Genomic DNA, 16,546 nt, shown 5'->3' with positions numbered 1-16,546 from the left:
CTGATGCTAGTTGTTGTGATTTATTTGCTTTACAGTGTTTGACTGAGCCACTGATTTGCCACAGTGACTTTCTAAAACAAAGGTTGGGTGTGAGTAAGTGCAGTGTGCTGCAGTGATCAGTGTATAAGAAGCAGACTGCCACATGGGAAACTAAACAATGAATGACACTAGACACACTCCAGCCAGTAGTTTTTTTAATGGAATAAATAACTATCAAATCTGTTTGTCACATTTAAGCATAAGACAGTCAATAAAGGAGAGGAGAAAATTTACCCAATCATTAAGATATTAGCACAAGCATATAGTAAGGCCACACCCAGGATACTGTCAGTCCTGTACTGCTGTCTGGTGGAATCCAGACATGAGTCGGCATATGTAAAAACCAAATGGGTAGAAGAGCTGAATGACAGAATCCCAGAAAGTGTGTGCTATGACATGGACATTTCACCTGAATGCTACAAAATCACAGGGGTGGAGAGAATTCATTTGGAAGAACCACATTCGGTATTTTATCTCAAATGAAATTAAATGCAAACAAACAAAGATTCAACAACCATCTTGGAGACTATGTAACCAAACCACACACATTTTCTGGAGTTGCATGAAAAAAAAACAGCCTTTCTGGGATGGTATACATTCTGTTCTTTGTGAGGTCTTGGGTTACAAAATGTCTTGTACTGTACTTAGGACATATGGAGGGAACTATGCACAAGAGAGACCAATATTTGGTCAAGATCCTCCTTGCTGCCAGAAAGAACGCAATCACAAAGAACTGTCTGTAGAAGGATGCTCCAAGCAATGGCGGACCATTTTATATGATATATAGGTGATGGAGAATCTTACATACAGGATATGGATGACTGAAGGACAATTTAAAAAAGACTGGGAAAAATGTTTAGCCTATATGACAAAAAGACAACAATACAGCCAATAACACTGTCTGGGTAGAAGTTGGACTCAACTCCAGCAGGCTCCGTTCATCTTTGATTATGTTCTTGAAGTTTTTTATTTTAAGTATATAGTTAAGTATTTTCTGCTGAAAATCCTTAATTTCTGAAATTTCCCACGTACATGAGGTAATCCCAGAAACAGCTTTAAAAAGCTATGAAGTAAAGGCAGGAAAGAAAAGAGAAACCATAGGATGAGGTGAACCACAACTAGGACAATTTAGTTTAATTGTTGAAAAGCGTGCTTATTGTCCTTATGCTTTTTACCCTAGAATATGACTTCACAGAGGAGAAACAAAGTGGTTTAGTAGTTTGTTTGGGAACTCAGACCTGACTCGTGTAAACCTACTAGATGCTACTGGAGTTTCAATTTCAACATTTATTGATCGAGGACTCAAAAGAGGAAATGCAGCTGGTGTGGCTGAACAAAAATCTGGACATGTTATGGGGCCTGTTTCTATGTAAGAATGCACTGCATCTATGTGGACAAATCAATAAAACGTTAAAAAAAAAAATCTTTTTTTGAAAAGCACAAGATAGTTGGAGTGCACCAATTTTAAAATTTTGGGCCGATGCCGATGTTTAAAATAACAATTTGGCTGATATATATAAAACACACACACAGATATATATATATATATATATATATATATATATATATACAGACGGATACTTTTTTTTAGGCAAGATGGGGCAGGATTATAAAAATTGATATGATCACTTGAAAAACACAAAATAGAATATTGAATGGAGAGGCAATAGGTGTGTGTGGGGAAAGTGTGTTGGTATATGTACATGTGTAGATGAATGAACATGAAGGCAGGACATCAAATTTAGGCCAGGAGCAAACAGTGGAGAACACAAATACAGTAGAAACCAATTAATGGTAGAATCTATAGAAGATAAAGATGGTTATATCTAATGTAGATAAATGTGGTAGAATAAACCAACTTCCAGGCCCAGATCTATTTTTTTTCTTTCTTTTTGATCTTGAAGAATCTGGGAAAGTCAGTGATTGTGAAGGGGTCTTCTAGGATAAGGGAACTGGAGTGCTTGGTCTCTAGGTCTGGGATTTTAGTTAGGCGAGGTTAGGTTTATTTTAGGTTACAATATTGTCTTTTTCTTTTTTCTCTTTTTCTTTCTCATTTTCTTAAAGATAACATCCACATATAGTTAATAAATTATATGTGTAACAGCAAAAGTATATTTCTCTGCAAAGTATTAGATCTACATCTACATGGACAAGCCTTTGGACAAGTATTGTACAGGTCTACATATTTTTTTGAATATTGATTTTTGTCTATGCTAATACACATGTTTTTCTTTCTCATAACTATTAAACAAACAATATAAAAATGAAATGTATTTCTGAAGTTTAGATTGATATGTGACAACTTTTAGGAGGAAAGAAATGACTCACTGGCAAAATAAAGTAAATCAGCTCTGTCAGTGGATGCCGACATTTGAAGGTAACTGAAATAAGGATAGAAGGGTCAATCTCCGCCCTCTAGTGGATACCTTTCAGATTACCTTAAACAGTTTGGTGGGTCACTGGTGCAACAATGACTGCAAATCTTTTTTTTTTTTTTTATGAATGCAATCAGTAATTAAAAACACTTTACTCAAGCAAGTTTTTTAAAGTAAATTATGTACTTTTTACTCTACATTTATTAGACATCTAGTTACTTTGCAGATTAAGATTCTAAGAAATATAATGAGCATATAAATGATGGTGCATTGTTACGGTAAATTAAACCACCAACCAGTGTATAAAATCGGCAAAATTCCACCACAGCCAGCAGCCAAATTTACATTACGATTTACATGTTAGTCCATTAGTATTAATCCAATGCAATAATGTTTTTGAAACATTTATATAATATATTTGATAAAGGCCAATCAATCAATTGTATTTATAGTGTCAAATCACCATGAGGCATGGTCCCAAAACACTTTACAACAGGATAAAACATACAGCAGACAAACAAAATAGAATAGAATAAATGGCCCTAGAAAGGGCCTTTCATATTTTTGTGTCATTGGCCACTGTTCTCCTGCATGTTCGGCACAAGTTTCAGTTTTGCAACCTCCCAGCTAGATGCCACAAAATCCTTCACACAGAACACAAAAATAAAAATTAACAAGCAAGACAAGCATTGACAAGCAAGAGTGAAAACATTGAATTTCCCCTCAGGGGGATTAATAAAGTAAATAAACTTAAACTTAATTAGTATTAAGTAGAAAAAGAATACTTTAGAGAATTTTGAGGTACTTGTTTCTATTTTATGTTACTGCATTGGCTACTACTCCTCCACATCTCAGAGGGGAATAAATATACTTTTTACACCACTACATTTATTTGTCCGCTTTGGTTACTTTGAAAAATTAATACAAAATATAATCAACAAAGAAATGATGATGTATAATTATAGAGCAGTGGCTCCCAACTGGTCCAGCCACAGGGTCAAGATTTCTCCTTAGTCATTAGTTCAAGTTCCACACAGTTTAATACATTTGGCATCATACTTTCTGTCTCTGTCAGGTATAGCTGTCCACAGCAGAAAATGACACTTCAAAATAAAAGCTCTGTGCCAGAAGTTCACTGTACTTAAATATAAAGTGTTGGGTTTTTTTTTGTTTGTTTGTTTTTTACAAACTTGACACATTTACCCACTCACTTGCGGTCCTGCAACACATCAGTTGGGATTCACCACTGTTATAGATCAAGCTACCCAGCAGTATGATAAGCATTTAAAATGAGCTCTACCTTTAACCAGTGATAACTGGTGTGGTCCCTCTTTTCAATCAATCAATCAATCAATCTTCTTTGTAAAGCCCAGTATCACTTTTGACAGCTTTAATGCATGAAAGAAATGACACATTAGATCTGTGGCTTTTTTTTTCTTTTGTAAATACATATAGCCTATTTAGACTCGCAGCTATTCAGAAAACATTCAGGGCTGAAGCCGCAGAAGCCCAAACCTAACAACACCATTGGTGTGGACGCTGGAGGAGCGGACAGAAGGACATAATAGAAACAGCTGACTGTTAGTATCAACAATAAAGTGCACATTCACATTTTACCCAGTAATCAAGAGCTGCTTAATGGTCCAGTTCTGTTTGTTTGTTAAGGGCATTTAATTTTATGCTGATCTTGCAAGTGACAGCTGTGTGATGTAAATGTCAGTGTATTGTCATTGTAGATATTCACTTACTGTATGGGTGGAGTAGTGACCATACTGGCTGCTAAATTTCATTTGGGTAAATAGACCAATTGTGTAACTTCTGTTACAGTGTACCCTGTGTGGTCTGAAATAAACTTCATCAGTACATTTATTTATTTATTTATACATTTTAAACAGTGCTTGTAAATTCCAAGCAGCAACGAGGCTGAAAAATGAAGCCAACATGCAAGTGCCAAAAACTGCAGTTCCTCTAATGGCCACTTGAGGCTGGCTCCAGAAGCCAGTCAGTCCCCTTAGACCCACATGGTAAAATGTCCAATTATACAGCAGAATCAAATGTATTTAAAGCCTGATACAAAAAACAAACAAACAAAAAACAGTTTTGGTCTCTATAGCTATTTTTTTCATTCATGACAGCTGTACAGGGGGTGAATTCTTTTCATAACTCACCTGTTTACATTTCATCAAATCTTAAAGTTACGTACTGTATATTTAAGGGCTTTGAGTGACAGGCTGTCTGCTGATAGTGTTCTCCGCTTCTCAGTCAGATCCTCCCCTTGCTCCTCCTCATCTCCAGCCTCTCACCCAAATATGGTCACTTCTGGCTCCAAAAAACCGAGATGGTGGCAGCCGTAATGTCCAACTTATGGCTTCAAAACAGGAGTCCACAAACCATAGACTGTATAAAAAAAGATGGACAACATGACAGCTCCCCAAAAGTGAAGCCAGAACACAACCACCTCCTGATGGCTGTCTGCAGTTTCGATCATTAACCTTGCCCCCTCTGTGTTAGCAGATGGGACATGGGCCAAACTAAAAACTCTGACAATGTCAAATGATTTTTGACATATAAGGTAATTCTTATCACACTGCTGTTTGTTCAAGTGTTTGGTTTTAATTAGTTATTTGATGCCATAAAAATGGGTTTTGATTGACAGCTACGTGTGCCAGTTGGTATGCTTGTAAAGAATGGCGCTGCTTGCGATTGGTTGGACAGGTGAGAACTCAACACCACTGAGATTGCTGCTGCACAGACTCTGGCTCCAAATGATGTCATCTGCAGCAGATGGGGGCAGCTGTATCTGGGATGTTTTGGCTTCATTTTTTTTTTGCAGTGGGGGCGAGTGGAGACACGTTGTTCATCTTTATATACAGCAGACACTTGCACAGATAGACCACAGGTGGTGCTCAAGCACCTGCCCTTTTGCCCTCTGTCTGGATAAGTGCTCATTTTGCAAGACATTGGTTTTTTTCCATTTCTTCTAATAATTTTATATTTAAGTTTTTAAATTTGGCCCAGGGCATGTATTCTTGGTTAAAAGTGTGTTGTTTGCCTGACAACTGCATTTTAGTAGAGCCCTTGCCCCTCCCTTTCCCTCGTGGCAGCCGCATGCAAATTGTGCATCCTGCAGCGCAGCATCATGTCTCCCTCATTTGCCGTCATTGACAGCCAGGTAACAATAGTGTTTGCACTGAGCCTCAGCATTGTTTGTCAGATTCGGGTTCACCAACTGCCCGGTGTAAGCAGGGACAGACGCTGAATTGCTTCCCTACTTCCATACGTCATTTTGAACCAAAACTCAACCTAAAACAAAGTTTATGTCTCCCACATCACATCTCCGATAAGTAATTTAAACAAAAATGACATGAAGTTTGGGGCTGCGGTGTGTATAGAGTGCATAGGAGAAGAGGAGGAGCGCGGGGTTGCACGTTTCTGTTCTCTGGGTTTCTTAAACAATATATAGGCCTTATTTAAGATAATTATAAGAATTAGCATGTGACTTTCTGAAAGAAAGGGGAAGTAGAGAATGGGGAGAGGACAGCAAAGGAAAGGAGTGGAGAATAAAGAGAGGAGAGGAGAGGTATTTGGTTTTTAAGTCCCTTTATTAAATCATTTCAGCAATAACTGAAAACTGTTGAGATCAAAACATCACAAAAAAAGAAAAACAAAACAAACAAACAAACAAAAAAAGACAAAAGCTGCTCCTGAAATAAACAGTCCACCGGACACAGTAAACGGTAACCAACTAATCAGAAATTATTCACCAGCGCTCCACCCCACATCACAGAGCACAGGATAGCCCCAACAGTCCATCTTTCTTTAAGTCCACTGTTTGACATTACGCATGTTCCATTTAATGAGTCCTTCTAAGACCGACACCGGCTCCACACTGCTGGCAACCTGAGTCCGGTTCCTGCGAGTCACCCAGATAGACAACTTGGCAGAGCCCAGCAGAAAGTTCATCAATGTGTGGACTTTTTTGTTTTTGGCACTGTATTTCAGACCATATATAAACAGTGGAAATGAAAAGGGCTCCCCTAGACCATGCAACCACCTCCCTAAGAGGCCAAAGAGCTGTGACAGCCGAGGACACTCAACAAACAAATGAAAAAGAGTCTCAGTATGCACACAGAAAATACACCCCTCCTCTAGCTCTGGATCAAGGTGCGCTCTTTATCTGTTCGTAGCTATTGCCCCATGTATGACTGGAGGACACCTGTATGCTTCTCCAAGGGCATCTTTTACAGGGACCACCAGCTGCTTTTCAAGGAAATGTCTGGGCCAAAGAACTCAGTCCACCTCGACTCCTTCAGCCCTGCCAGAGGGCGCAGGTTCAAAACCGTAACGCAGACTTCAGGCAAGGGGTTTGGAAGGAAGCAGCTGACCCCCACCCTCCTGCCACTCCCCCACAGCCGGGGAGATGGAGAGAGAGGGGGAACTTTACTCACACTTATCATTCCATTGGTCAGACAGAGCACAGTTTTCTACAAACACTCTCAGTGGCTGTGGCAGGGCAGCACAGACTTCCTCCACCACTTTGTTGATGAGCCTGACAGAGCTGATGTTGCTCTTTTCCATCAGGGCTTCCACAGATGTGGCCGTCATCTTCATAAGGTGACCCAGTTTGGTGCAGCCAGTCAGTCATAGTCATAGCCACATGCACATAGGCGCATTTGTGCTCTGTACAGTCTTAAAAATCTGCCAAACCTGCAACACAGAGCTGTAAAATGGTGTTGCATCTGTAAAGTCCACGTCCTCTGGTTCTAGGAGGAAAAGCTGCTTGTTGTAGCCCAACCATCCTGTTCTCCTCAGCAGCAGGTGAGCTGTGTCACACCAGCTGGGGCCACAGTCGTAAATCAGTCTCTGAGCAGTTCTGAGTCTGAAGGAAGCAACTTTGGACTGGATGTCAATCAGGCCCTGTTCTCCTTCAGCCACAGGCAGGTGAAGAACGGCTGATTGGATCCAGTGCTTGCTTGCAGAAGAAGCTGAGGATGTCTTTCTAGATGCCCTCTATCAGAGGCCTTGGAGGCGTCAGAGTGACTAGTCTGTGCCACAGAGTCGAGGTGACCAGGACTCTTCCTCTTTACGACAGCTGGGGTAGCAACCATTTCCACTTAGACTACTGAGCACACACTTTCCCCTTCACTCCCTTCCAGCTGTTTCTTTGAAACCCTTCAGAGCCCAGAAACATCCCCAGAACTTTTAGTCCCTCTTTTCCCCACCTAAGTCCTCCAGGTAGACTGGGCACTGCCTGATCCCTCCACTGTCCCACAAGCAAGGCTTCACTCTTAGCCCAGTTTACCCTTGCAGATGAGGCCTTTTCATAGGTACAAAGAAGAAGGAACTTGGGGCATCCATGTCCTTCAGCTAGAGGAAGTATGATCGGATCAAACCTATCTAGTCTAGCTGCATTGACCCTGTTGTTTCTGATCCTTATCCATGTGTACTGTAGGGTGTGTGGGTGTTTGGGTCTCCAGGTATCAAACAGATCTAGGTAAGTAATGGTTTGTTTTAGACATTGAGAGGACTGTGGGTGTGGTTATCCATTGGTTATGCCCTGAGTGAAGTCAACAGTACAGTTGAAAACACCACCAAGAATGACTTGTAGTTCCTGAGTTCAGACTGTATTTTTGTAAAAAAAATATATTGTTAATATGAATATTAACAAAACAAAATACTGAGCTGTCAATCTCTGCCCTGACAATCAGCAGCCTACCTCTGACCACCTCGCTAACAGAGAAAATGACAGAGAGATGCTTTGGCAGTCGCTCTGAGGTGGATGGCTACCTCTGCACTGACACTTGTATATGACTCAGGAGGTGTGGACTCTCCCAACATAAACCCCAGTCTACCTCATCTGCCTGGTCACTGCAAGAACAACACATCTATCTTTTTTTGAGAAACAATCTCACTGATTAGAGCACTTTTATGTCTGTCTCTCCCACCATTAATGTTGATAGACCCTATAATGCTTTTCTGAGGGTCAGAGAAGAGAGACAGAAAAGAGGAAAGTGGTAAAGAACAGTGTATGAAAATCATCTTACTTCACTTTTTTTTAAAAGATTATTTTTTCTGGCTTTTTTGCCTTTAATGTATAGGACAGAGTGAAGTGGGGTGAGAGAGAGAGAGCGGGGGGGGGGGGGGGGGGGGGGGGGGTGACATGCAGTAAATGGTTGCAAGCCGGACTTGAGCCTGTGACCACTGCGTCGAGGCATCGCCTCTGTACATGGGGCGCCGGCACTATCCACTATGCTACCGACGCCCCCACTTTAATCTTTTTAACTGTGATATGTTTCTTGAGGTGAAAATGCTTCCTTTCATCTAATAGGTCCAGACCAACAAATCCCTTCAACACTCCCGCTGATGAGATGAACCTTTCAGTGTCCCTAAAGTAATCATTAACTTTTACAGATCTGTGAAAAGTTCGACCTAGAAGTGTTTATTTACACTAAGGAATAGAAATCTGTGTTCCCTTTGGACACTTCACTGACTGACACAGTATCTGACTCTGAGTCCCATTCTGTATCCTCTCTTCCACCTGATGCCTGGCTGCTGACAACAGCCTCCATAGTCTGTCCACTGTCACAGCCCCCCACAGCCTCACCTGCACCTGCAAGAAACTGTCGGAGGGGCCTTCTCCACAGTCTCCTCAGGCTGACTGCAGCCTCACCTGACATGAGACCATCCACAGACTCACACACCGACTCAGCCACTGGGCCAGCCGAGGGCCCGCTGGAGCCACAGCGGACCTGGCCACAGAGCCGACCACGACAGTGGCGCCAGTGACCGCATCCGCCCGCTGCTTATGAGGACACGCAAACCGTTTGTGCCCCACATCCCCACACTCAAAACATTTAATTTGGCTGGAGCTGGCGTTGCCATGTGTGCAGGTGAGTCCAAGAACATGAACACCTGTCTCCTTGGAGGACGTCATTCCTCCCGCAAAACCTGCACAAACAGCTGGCAGACACCAAAAACACTATGAAACAAAACTTACATTGATCATGCAGAGATCACAGCTGAAAACCACAGAAAACCCAGAAATCAGGGACAGAAACTGTTCAATTCCATGCCACTCACACATCCACCACCACCACCCACACTCACACTCATCCGGAACCGGAACCGGGAGAGGAGAGGAGAGGAGAGGAGAGCACACTTAGTCTGACTGTTGCAACTGAACACAGGCCCACTTTGTAGTTGGAGGGTAGATTGGTTGTTTATTCAAAGAGCAGCATTCTCAGTTTTGTGTAAAGATTTGTTGATTGTGATGGTTATTTACTCTACAGAGCACTGGAGTGTGCACAATGTCACATTTTTTTATTTGTCATTGCCTGTTATAAATAAATGATAAATGCAGAAAGTGAATGTGTATGTGTAGCAGCTGCTAGGTGTATATAGTATGGATCTTGAGACAGCTCATAGACACACATTTCCCCTGTTCATTCCTATGCACAAATGTACTGTGTGTACTTAGGTTGAAGAAACCCTTTGGTGCTGGCAGATAGAGAACTTTGTACACTTTGCGCTTTGTGTGTGGACATTTTTTTGTGCTTGCAAAAAAAAGTAGAGGGGATGCCCTTTTTTCCACTTTTAGCACCTGCCCTGCAAAATGTCTGTGTACGACACTGATATACAGTCTATGCGACATGACCTCACAGTAGCTATGGATGACCTCACGGTAGCTATGTCCATTATTTATACAGTCTATGATAAATTCCAGTAGGGGAGATATTTACTCAGGTGCTGCATTTCATTAAAATTTTAATGGTACTGAAGTAAAATACTTAACTTGTGCATTTCCAATTAATGCTACATCTACTCCACCACATTGTGGAAGCCAAATTGTACTTTTTACTACACTACATTTATTTGACAACATTAGTCGCTATTTACTTTGCAGATACAGGTTATTAAATACAAAATGTATCTAATCTAATATTTATGATGTATTATTGTGGACTAAACTGCCTGTCAGTGTATAAAGTAGTAAAATCTGCTACTAGTGATGCTTACACATTAAAACATCAATAATTATAATATTTTTGGTGAATTAAAGTCAAAAGTAAATTTTGACTTAAATATTTTCATACTTTTGCTAAAGTAATATTTTGAATGCAGGGATATTACTTGTGACAGAGTATTTTTACACTGCGGTATTCATATAAGTAAAAGAGCTGATTCCTCTTCCACCACAGGTAAATTCAATGAAGCAGGGTCGAAAGGTTTCCTCCTCAGACTTCGTGTTGTGTTTTTGTTTCTCAGCATTAACCTTCCTCAAGGTCTGCCCGGTGCCGTCCATCCCCCATCACATCTGCTCCTCCCTGGGATTACAGCACAAATGTCTGTCTGAAACTCTCAGTGCTGAGGGGGAAGATTACAAGTGCACTGCACCCTCTGAGAGAGGTTAACCAATCAGAGTACACAGACGCAGGGATTAACCAATCACACCACAGAGAGGGAGGGCAGAGGGATTAAACCAGCACAGAGTGGGATTAGGTCAGTGTTGTGTGCAGAAAAATGCTTTGAAATGTCTCTCGCTACCCGTTTACATGTCTCTAGTGCACTCGATCTGGATTTATTATCAAAATGTTGTGACATTTCACATGGTTTTAACCAGCTGTAATTTACATAGCAACAAAACATAGAATTAGATTTTTTTTTATCAAGTCTTTTAGATTTATTTATCTGAAATGAAGCATTTATCACTTCACTTGCACAACTTGAATCTGATTCTAAATGACACTACCTTAAGAACACTAGGTTAGATAGATAGGTTAAATGTGTTGATAATTTTATGGTAACTGCTGTAAAATCACAAACCTACTGTCCAGTGTAGCCTTAAAAAGATGGCAAAATGAGTCATAGAAATCAATTAGAGGTGGATCAAATGTTTTGGAAAGAAAGCATTTGTTAAGTAACAGATAATCAAACCCCTTTCCTTCAACATGAACATCATACACCTCTATAAAACATTTTCACATATTTGATGTCATAGTTAAGTTTGCGTGGCAGTAATCAGGTCATGTGGGGATTACCAAACTGTCAAAGAAGTTGGGGAGATGGGTGGAGAGGCGGGGGTGGAGTCCAGGAGGGGACAGAAGAAGGGGAACTGCTGAGATGATGTAGGGATGATAGAGAGATATCTCAGAGCTGGAACAATTAATGAAAACAACTGTAGTAAAAACACTTTATTAAACTGCATTGTTTTCAATGATTCAGACATTTTGGAACAAGTTATTTGGGGGGAGGGAGGGAATACACACAGAACAAGTGGGATACACATGAAGCTGGTTGGAGAGATGGATAAAGATAGAAAAGATGGGAGGGAAGCAAGGAGAAAGCCAGGAAAGGAAAGAGAAGGCCGAGGTGGGTGAGATGGGTGAGAGAGACGGGGGGGGGGGATAATCCTAAATAATTCACTTAGGGCATTGCTGAAGGGAGGCTAAGAGGATTGGGACACTCCCAGAATCAGATAAACTAAAATAACCAAGATGGACCAGTGAGAGCCATGCAGGCCATTTGACAAACATGACAGGTCTAGACCTGACCACCACGAGGCCACTTTACATCCACTGTGTCCAGACTTCATACTGACCTCTGAATGTAGATCAGTTTATAACTCTAACTCTATCAGAATCAGAAAATTTCATGACATTCACTATTGCTTGCAAACACGTCAGAGAATCTCAATGATTATCAGTGCACAAAGTGTAAAGAATAATCACTTTAATATGTCACACAACTAAAACAGAAGATCTATTTTGTCATCAGACAGATTGGTATGATAAAACTAAAGGCTAACAATGTAATACTCTACACAAATATCTCAAAAATATCTAAAAGCAACCAAATTACATATTTAAATGTAGCATAAAATTATAGTAAATAGCTTAATAATAATAATCAAACCCTGAAGGAGGAGGTGACTTACAGGATTCCAGAGCTCCTTCTTGTCAGAGCAGCTCTCCTTTCACTCTATAACAATGAAAGTTTGGAACAAAATGAAACACATGTTGTGTGTATGTGTCAGACAGTCATGTTAAAGGAAGAGATGGCCCAGCGTGTTTTCATATGCACAACTCCAGTATTTCCCTACAAACTCATTAAAGGCTTTTGTTCTCTCATTTAACGAAGCATGAAGAAGACGGCAGATATGATTTGCAGTGAGGCAGCATTGATGACAGTCTCTGGTCTCTTCATCTTCAAAGTCTTTCAGATAAAATGCATTTCTACAGAGGTCACCTTTAGAAAATAAAACAAAATCTTACAAACAAAAAACTGAAAATCAAAGTTAACAAGTCTTCTGGCAGAACTGCTTCACACTATCTCACATGGACTTGTTGACACACATGAACACCACCCTTTCCAGCTCTTTAGAGGACCTGGAACTTCCAGGAGTTTTGGTCCTTATGGTCCAGGCAGTCCATGGTGGTGAAGCCCAGTTTCCAGGCCTGCTGGTCCTTGTAGTCCAGGCAGTCAACAGAGGTGAAGCCCAGGGAGGAGGCTGTGCTGTAGCCCTGTGAAGACAGCGAGGCTGGGGACTGGCTTAGGGAGCCCCCCATTGAGGGCACAGTGATGGGACTGAGGGCGCCCACGGTGCCTGACAGCTGCGAGTGCATGGGGGACAGGTAGGCGCTGCAGTCCAGGCCGGTGAAGTAGGAGGTGGTGCTGGCGTAGCCTTGGGTGTAGGCCGACGGCTGGCCATAGCTCATAGGGTAAGGTGAGGGCCGCTGCATGCAGGGGGCCGAGGAGGAGGCCAGTGGGTCGGGCAGCGGCGAGATGGCTGGGCTCCAGATGGACACGGCAGTGTTTCCAGTACTGGAGCTCGGGGCCAGGCTGGGGCCTGACTGGGCAGAGGAGGGGCTGTAGGAGCCAGGTGGGTTAGGGACAGGATCAGGGGCGCTGGGTTCCTGCACTGGAGAGGCCTTTTTTTTAGGTGGGCGGGGCTTGGACTGGCCACTGCTCTGCTGCTGCTGCTGACGGCACTTGGCACGACGGTTTTTAAACCAAACCTGAAGGTGCAGAGGAAAAAATACATGTGAGGACAGGAAACAACTGCCAGACATACAAATATGTTAAGTTGTAAATAATTAGAGGTGAGAAAGCACAAGGACGACTTGAGGTGTTATACTATAAATGTTTATGCAGGAGACAGCATAAATATGCTGCTGTACTTCCTCTGTAGAAGAAGTTTGTTGCCTTAAAGGTTCTTCAGATGTCTCACTATAAGTAACCCACAAACAGTTAACAGTATGGCCTCCATCTTGGCTGTAGCCTACTTCTCCAGTACCTGCACACGTGACTCAGGCAGGTTGATCTTGAGGGCCACCTCCTCCCTCATGAAGATGTCTGGGTAGCGGGTCTTAGAGAACAATGCCTCCAGGATGTCCAGCTGTGTCCGGGTGAAGGTGGTGCGCTCTCTGCGCTGCTTCCGGGGAGTGGCTGCAAGACCCAACACCCAAGAGACACAGAGAGGGATTATTATTCTGGCAGAGACAGAGAGTTGACCTGAATTATGAGCACAACTCCGGCTCTTATTTTAAAGGAAAAAAATGACACATACATGAGTGATTATTTGGGTATTTTTGCTGTTTACCAGCTATGTGAGCAGGGGACAACAAACAAATATTAATGAAAACTACAGTACATTTTGATACTGTTTATAATCCTGACTTGTTTTCGACAGGCAGTTCATGACCAATATGAAGACAAAGTGTATTGCTCATTACATCAATAGTCACTGGTTCTTTGAAGCATTTCAGTTTTCCCTGAGAAGGTCAAACAGTTTCATTTTATTACTTTAACTATAGTTTGTACATTCAAAGTCACATCTATCAGTCCTTCATGGTACACAGCCAAATGCCGATGTATTTGTTTCAAAACAAATATAGTAAAGAATTAGTAAATGTATGGGAGGTCAGGGGAATTTGGCATTTGGCACATTAAGTGTCTCCATCTACAGTCGATCTATAATTATTTGAGTGTCAATGACGTGAGAACATTTGACAACCCTTGACGGAAAAAGTGAGAAACATACAACAACAAAAAAAGAGTGTCAAATCTTGTTTGATTTCTGACAGACACTGAACTCAGGAGTGCGCAAAGATTACCTGCAATTCAGTGGTTTGAAATAGTTCGATGTATCTGCGCATTATCTGTATTAAAACATTGTATTTACGGCAGCAGAGTGATGTAGGAATTAAAAGACTGATTTTAATGAAACCATCAACCTCTCATAACATAAGTTACATTACATATTTCTTTGTCTTACATCGACGTAGTAATGATGATATTATGGTAGGGAACATTTTACTATCATTAATATTCAACTTTTTTGCAATACAGGCTCGTACGAAACAATTGCTTACTCTCTTTAATTAATTTTCGCTCGTCACAGCTTTACGCACAGCCCGTGCGTCTTTACGCACCATTATAGGAAGGACATATGCTAAATTACTACAACAGCAGAAGACAAAGAGGCAAAAGTCAAACAAAAGAAAAGTTTTTTAAACTGAAAGTTTGTACTTACATGGATAAGCGACAGTTGTGTGTAGCACGTCCATTCCGGGGCCAGGCAAATTTAACCCATTCATGGTGTAATGGGGTTGCTTTATGTAGGACATCATCCTTACAGCAGGCTTTTAAGTCCTGTCGCTGACTTGTATATCGGACACGCAACACAACAACCGAGGCCCCCTCAGGGCTCCGCTGGGGCAACAAGTCGCTGCGTCGGATCCAACCAACCCGCTGCGGAAACAAGCGGGACCTCTAAGTATCTTTTTTTTCTACCTGCAGTTTCAGCTTTTACTGTCAGTCCGCTCAGCAGCAGAGAAACACCAGAGCACACTGAGCATCCGAACTGTTTCTGCAAGACAGATTTCACACAGTTAAGTCATCACACAGGTGAAGTGGCCGCCGGATGCCTTTGCGCCTCGGTGAAGTGGCTCCACTGAGTTTCCTTACCGGCACACGTTGCTAATTAGAGGGAGCAAGTGGCTTCAGCAAACCCCTCCCACCACACACACGCACACACACACACACACACACACACACACACGATGTAAACTATCCAAAGCAACAAGCTACATAATAAGACACCCTACACTAACACAAAGTTTATTCTCATACATTCTTTGAATTCTTTGACCCTGGTTTTACTCATGTGGATTAAATACACGAGTACAAGCTTAAAAAAGAAAGTGGTTCAAAGATTGTTATCATTATTATTATCATTATTGTTATTAGTAACAACAACAACAACAATAATAATAATAATAATAATAATAATAATAATAATAATAATAACAATATAAACAACAACAACAACAACAATAACAACAGGGTGAAGCCAGGTAACCTCGGACATCACGTAAAATAAGGTTTTACATCTTGGGCTCTATAAACATTAGTACTAGCTGTTGATACAAATGTGCTTTACATTAAACAATCATTTTGATTGGTCTGAGATAAGTGGGAGGGACACACCAAAGATTAAAAAAAATCACTGTTGCCAGAACTTCCAAGAAAAGCCATGTGAAATATTGATTTTCTCATTTTGGTAATAAGTGTTCTGTCACTAAAGAACTAAGGGTATAACAAAAAAAAGGTAGGTAGGTGTTGCATTTTATTAAATGTTCCACTTTTAATCAAAATATGTTCAATTTTACATTTTAGTTTTTATGGGAAAGGGTTTTGAGTAAATACTTGATGCATTCAGGTAAAATGGGACAAAAAATTAAGCTAAAATGGGACATTTCTCTGAAGTGAAACCAGCATGTTTTTAGGCTCCTAGGCAGTGCCATGCACAGACATTTTACAGGGCAGCCGCTAAAGTGGGAAAAAGGGCATCCCTTCCTCAAATTATTTTTGCATGCATGAAAAAATGTGCGCATGTAAAGTGAAGCCGTCTCTGAGGTCTCTATCTGCCAGCACCAGAGGGTTTCTTCATCTTGAGACCTAAGTACACACAGTACATTTGTGCACAGTAATTAGCAGACAATGTCTATCTATCTTACTTATGAGGTATCTATACTGTATACACCTAGCAGCTGCTACACATACATTCACTTTCTACAATTATCATTTGTTTTTAACAGGCAACAACAAAGACAACAATGCCACATTGTGCA

The 16,546-nt window shown here is 41.2% G+C and overlaps 1 protein-coding gene across 1 annotated transcript; it reads right to left on the bottom strand.

Moving 5' to 3' along the window:
* Window positions 1–11,590: 11,590 nt before the first annotated feature.
* crx (cone-rod homeobox) lies at window positions 11,591–15,353 on the bottom strand. The gene is made up of 3 exons (XM_033637668.1): window positions 14,947–15,353; window positions 13,708–13,859; window positions 11,591–13,429 (listed from the first exon to the last, which is right to left on the bottom strand). Exons 1-3 carry the CDS (start codon window positions 15,041–15,043, stop codon window positions 12,791–12,793), a joined length of 888 nt encoding a protein of 295 aa, XP_033493559.1. The 5' UTR covers window positions 15,044–15,353; the 3' UTR covers window positions 11,591–12,790.
* Window positions 15,354–16,546: the final 1,193 nt, after the last annotated feature.

The sequence above is a fragment of the Epinephelus lanceolatus genome, chromosome 11, assembly GCF_041903045.1.
Source record: "Epinephelus lanceolatus isolate andai-2023 chromosome 11, ASM4190304v1, whole genome shotgun sequence".
Lineage (NCBI taxonomy): Eukaryota > Metazoa > Chordata > Actinopteri > Perciformes > Serranidae > Epinephelus > Epinephelus lanceolatus.
The sequence above is the reverse complement of the archived record's forward strand: the minus strand, read 5'-3'. Positions and strand labels throughout refer to the sequence as shown.

Bases quoted from the DNA above. Each gene is read 5' to 3' on its own strand.
- crx (XM_033637668.1), bottom strand. From the start codon at position 15,043: ATGATGTCCTACATAAAGCAACCCCATTACACCATGAATGGGTTAAAT. The intron at 13,860-14,946 runs GTAAGTACAAAC...TGGGTCTTGCAG, and splicing joins CACAACTGTCGCTTATCCAT to CCACTCCCCGGAAGCAGCGC. The intron at 13,430-13,707 runs GTACTGGAGAAG...CTGCACCTTCAG, and splicing joins TGCCTGAGTCACGTGTGCAG to GTTTGGTTTAAAAACCGTCG.